The following is a 4,734-nucleotide window of genomic DNA, read 5'->3' as shown; positions in this document are numbered from 1 at the left end:
CGTAAACAAATTTGTGAAATCTGCAAAGAAGTGGGAAACAGTAAAATTTCACATTTTTTAATTATTAATGAACGATACGCCTTCGCCCAACCTGTAATTATTCATTTTAATTTCGAAATTATTTCTAACGTTTGTATTCCCAAAGAACGTAAATCTATTTACGTTCTTTGGCAAAAACCATCCATTTATCGAAGTGCATTCAGTAACCTGTAATGTGGCAGCACTGCGTTGCACCAAGGCAATCTAATTTTGTGTCAAATTTGGAGTGCATTTAATAAAAAGTGTTGATTTTTTTTATAAATAAACATAAATTGAAATGGTGTAAATAGGACGAGAAGAAGTTGCATTTGTACCTAAATAAGTGTCAGATGCCTTCCAGTGAACCACAATCGATAAGAATGGAGAGCGGTGGGTGTTAGAATGTTTTGTGGCTTTTGTCCACTTGCAGAAAGGAATTTGATAAATTATTGCCACTATCTGTATGTTTGTGTATATTTAATTGTGTATTCTAGTATCCGCTTTTGTTTGCCATTAATTTCCTATAAGTTTAATATTAACGTAACTTCATCAAAATTGTTAGAATGTGGTAAAATTTCTGCATCAAAATGTTTTTTTTTAAGATCTCGTGAAATTAATTTTTCTTCTGCATTCCAATTACCTTGAGGCAACTTAACCTCAATTTGTGTACAAGCGCAGCTCCAAGAAAACGGACAAACCCAAATAGGCACTTGGAGTGGCTTTGGTTACTTTCCAATATGACCAGCTGTAGTGGCGTTTTATCCGATTTCGCATATATGAAAGCAATTACAATGCAAAATATAAGAGATACGATTACATAGTTTCCGTTTAATTTTGTTTTCAGAAAAAGCATGCAGTGATGTCAGTAAAGATCGGCCGGGATCGAATCAAGCCGCTGCATCGTATAATGCCGCACAAGAGCTACAAGAGATTCGCAAATTGCTGTGGGGTTCGACCATACGAGTAGATGTGTTTCGTCGTTGGTCCCAAGGTTAGTACATATGTCTAAAATAAAGTATAGTGACTCAGTGCAGTAAAAAGGTGTGGTTATCTAAAAATAAACGTCTTTGTTTTAATTTTATAGGCTTTGAATTTAGTGATACTGAACCGTCTGCTTTGGTGCAGAAAGAGGGTGGACCATGTGCTGTGATAGCGCCCGTACAGGCAAACCTGTTGAAAATTCTTATAATGGACACGCCAGGTCATTTCCTTAAAGATGTAAGCAAATTACAACGCCTAAGAAAGATTTCAACACTATACCCTTTTAATCATTGTGTTGCAGCTAACTGAGGATAAATGTCGACGCCTATTAATTCAGGCGATATGCGCTATCCTAAGTAAGTGTTCCGCACAACGCTACAGAATTGTCACGCTGCCACTGGAGACATGTGCCGAGGCCAAAGAAGTAAATGCTGCAAGCGACATTCCAGATGTGAAGCTCAGTGCTGCTGCTTTGGAAGAGGCTGTGACCCAAACAGCTGATGCTAGCATACCGTCGGCAACATCGGTGCGTATAGCAGAAGCTCGTGAAGTCTCTTCGGATGCATATCATGAGGGTCTGCACGTGCTGAACTTCGAGTCGATTGAAGAAGTGGAGAAATATTATTCGGAACACTGGCAGGTGCTCTCTGGCCAATATGGCTTACTGCTCTTCCTCTATTCAGTGCTGCTCACTAAGGTTAGGAAGCAATGGCGTTCCATAATTAATAACATAATAATGTTTTACTTTGCTGTTGTTATGATACAGAATATTGAAAATGTTATTTCGGAATTGTCTGACACATCTGAACCCCTGATACACAACACCTATGGATATGGTTCACAAGCGCTTATCAACCTAATGCTGACTGGACGTGCCGTAGCACATGTCTGGGATAATGATCAGGATGTTGGCGGTTTGAAATTGCGCGGCATCAACGAGCAAAGCGATATTGGATTTATAACATTAATGGAGCAAATGCGATATTGTACTGTGGGTTCATTCTTTAAAAATCCGAAAAATCCTGTTTGGGTGATGGGTTCTGAGACTCATTTGACAGGTGAATAGAGTTTGTCTTATCATTTTAGCGGTTACTAATTGACCTTTTCCTCTTAACAGTTCTATTCAGCAATGAGAAGCGACTGGTGTCACCGGAGACGCCGTCTGAGTTGGCAAGACGAGTTTTCAAGTCGTACGATCCAGAAGGCAATAATTTTATACCAGCTGACGTCTTGCAAGATGTCTTAGCCGCACTGGACTTGGTTAATGAGCCTGAATAGTAAGTCATATTGAAAGGGTTTTAGTTGACTTTTGGCTAAACTCTTAAGTTTTTTTTGCTATTTTACTAGTAGTATAATTAACCTCAGTCAAAACTAAAGTGACTTGTAATTTTTTTTTCCTGCATTATACTATTTGGTTAACTAAATATCAAACTTAAAATTACTCTTACAGCGTGGAAATCATGCAAAAGCGACTCGATCCTGAAGGGTTACACATTATTCTTCTTAATGCATTTATGGATGAATTCTTCCCACAGGAAAAACGATCAACCCCTGATACATTCGACTTAATGCACTACAACGGAATACCAGGTTCAAATGAGGGCAACAAGGTACGTTCATAGTAAGGAACCTTTCTTGTGTTTATAACTATATATTTTATCCGTTTATAGGTACGTTACTGTAAGGGCTCAGCTATATTACTTGAAAGTGATCTAAAATCCGTGTGCATTTCAAATCCGATGCTCACTTGCTTGCAAACGAAGTGGCCAAATATTGAAATTAATTGGCATGATATGCGGATACCATCGTTGAATTGACGATACATAGTTATAAGCCAACTTTGTATGCAGTAGTGCATAAAACACAAAAGTCGAATCGCTAATTTAAAGCAAATATGATATTGATATTCAGTTCCGCAATTTACCATCTGTACCATCCATAGAAAAGCAGAGCAATAGAAACGCTACAGCTAATATGGCACTAAATTTGAAGTACTGCAATTTTGAAAGACACATCCATAGCAGTAAACAGAATAGCATATTTTTAAAAGCAAAACGAAAACTGTTTTTTTTGTTATACATACTATATTATAATTAACATATTTTTTCAGCACCTCTAATGCTTTTTTATCTCTAATTCCTATATACTTTACTAAAAAAATATATATTTGCAAGGGAAAATATGAAAAATATATTATTGTTCCAGTGTACATACATAAAGTAAACAAACATAAATGCAATAGATTAGCGATATTTTAGGAACAGGTTTGTTGTTCTCGCAATAAACTAAACACATAGAAAACAAGGAGCATACAAGCAAGCTTATGCATTCTAAAACAAACAATGAGAACAAATACATAAATATAAATGTTACGCAAAGGCAAAACAAATTAATAGTTAATACATTTAACAGAAGTTTTATTCGATTAACTCTTAAACCACTAATTGTAGTTCATTAAAATAAATAACTATCAGTACACAACAAAGGAAAAGATGCTTAAATCACGCATATTAGCGTTTCATGTTGAAATAGGCACAAAACGAAATCTTTTGAAAATAATAACATACAAATATAGAAGGCAGCATAGAAAACTTCAATAGAGGAATAAAACACATTAAAAACAAAAACCCAAAAGGATTTTATTGTCTTGCAATTTTTCAAAAAATACTCGAACGTTTGAATCTAAAATCTGCGAAACCCCGATTGCCACAAAAGTCTACGCAATATCTATTTATACATATGTAGTATTATTTATAAAGCTTCTTATTCAGTTACTTATTTATGCATGCATGTCCCTTGTATTAAATTCCTCCAATTTGACTTTTTATTTAATCGGTCAATTTCTTATACTAAAAATAGATTTTTCAGCGGTTAAATTCCTTTTATGGCCTTTATAATGCAAGTCGTCGATAAACTGGTCGATTTCGTTTTGCATTCGTAACTATAAAATAATATATGTATTGGTATACAATTTAAAAACATTTACCCAAATTAAATAGATGAACATTTTGAAAAGTGTACGACATAAAGGGTTTGCACAGTGAACAAACATCAATTTAATAAAACAATTTGAACCAAGAATGTTGTGCATATTATCTAAGTCTTAATTAAATAGTTACATGAAAAGTAATATAGAAAATAATAAAAAACACACACATGAAAATTTGTTTGCTGGTTTTACATTTTTAATGAAATAGTAGTTTATTTACTAAAACAAAGTGAGTACATACATACATATGTATATGTATATACATAGCATTTTCAGTTTAATTTAAATATATAAAAAAAAGAAAAAAAGCCCCTCTCTGCCCAGCGACTCGGACTCAACTCGCACCTCTCAATTGACAGTTAAGTGCTTTGGTCACTCGGCCATCGCGATCGCTGAGGCAGGGTGCTCAAAACGGCATACATAAATGTCAATTGTCGCCTCTGCACTAGCTGATTCGAAGCTGGCAACGATATTTTCGAGTTCACTCGGATTCAGTTAAGGCGAATGTATATAATTCGCTTTGGATTCAGTGGCAGCAATTTTTTCGTATTCGTAGCAGGCATTCGAATTCGTGATAGCCCTGATTACTTCATTTTTGAACAAGGAGTATTGAACGCTATACATGACCCTGATGCGAGGCGTTTATATCTACTATTTTTAGCCGTATAGCTACGGTGACCATCCGTTCTGTATTATACGGGACAGTCCTTTTTTTGCCCATTGTCCTGGTAATTTATTTATTTTAT

At 35.3% G+C, this 4,734-nt stretch overlaps 1 protein-coding gene across 1 annotated transcript; it reads left to right on the top strand.

The window, feature by feature from the left end:
• Window positions 1-206: 206 nt before the first annotated feature.
• LOC118752071 (ubiquitin carboxyl-terminal hydrolase MINDY-3 homolog) lies at window positions 207-4,112 on the top strand. The gene is made up of 8 exons (XM_036486920.1): window positions 207-408; window positions 863-1,009; window positions 1,103-1,236; window positions 1,301-1,696; window positions 1,766-2,057; window positions 2,117-2,276; window positions 2,450-2,609; window positions 2,670-4,112. The coding sequence occupies exons 1-8, from the start codon at window positions 369-371 to the stop codon at window positions 2,814-2,816; spliced, it is 1,476 nt and encodes a 491-aa protein (XP_036342813.1). The 5' UTR covers window positions 207-368; the 3' UTR covers window positions 2,817-4,112.
• The last annotated feature ends 622 nt before the right edge of the window (window positions 4,113-4,734 follow it).

This window comes from Rhagoletis pomonella, unplaced genomic scaffold (genome assembly GCF_013731165.1).
Source record: "Rhagoletis pomonella isolate Grant_MI unplaced genomic scaffold, Rhpom_1.0 Rhpom_scaffold_01209, whole genome shotgun sequence".
NCBI lineage: Eukaryota > Metazoa > Arthropoda > Insecta > Diptera > Tephritidae > Rhagoletis > Rhagoletis pomonella.
Note: the sequence above shows the minus strand (reverse complement) of the source record. Positions and strands in the feature narration are given on the sequence as shown.

What these genes read in the sequence shown, in the direction of transcription:
- LOC118752071 (XM_036486920.1), top strand. Translation starts at nt 369, where the DNA reads ATGCCTTCCAGTGAACCACAATCGATAAGAATGGAGAGCG. An exon ending in GTTTCGTCGTTGGTCCCAAG is followed by an intron (nt 1,010 to 1,102) that starts GTTAGTACATAT and finishes TTAATTTTATAG; the next exon opens with GCTTTGAATTTAGTGATACT. An exon ending in TTGGTTAATGAGCCTGAATA is followed by an intron (nt 2,277 to 2,449) that starts GTAAGTCATATT and finishes TTACTCTTACAG; the next exon opens with CGTGGAAATCATGCAAAAGC.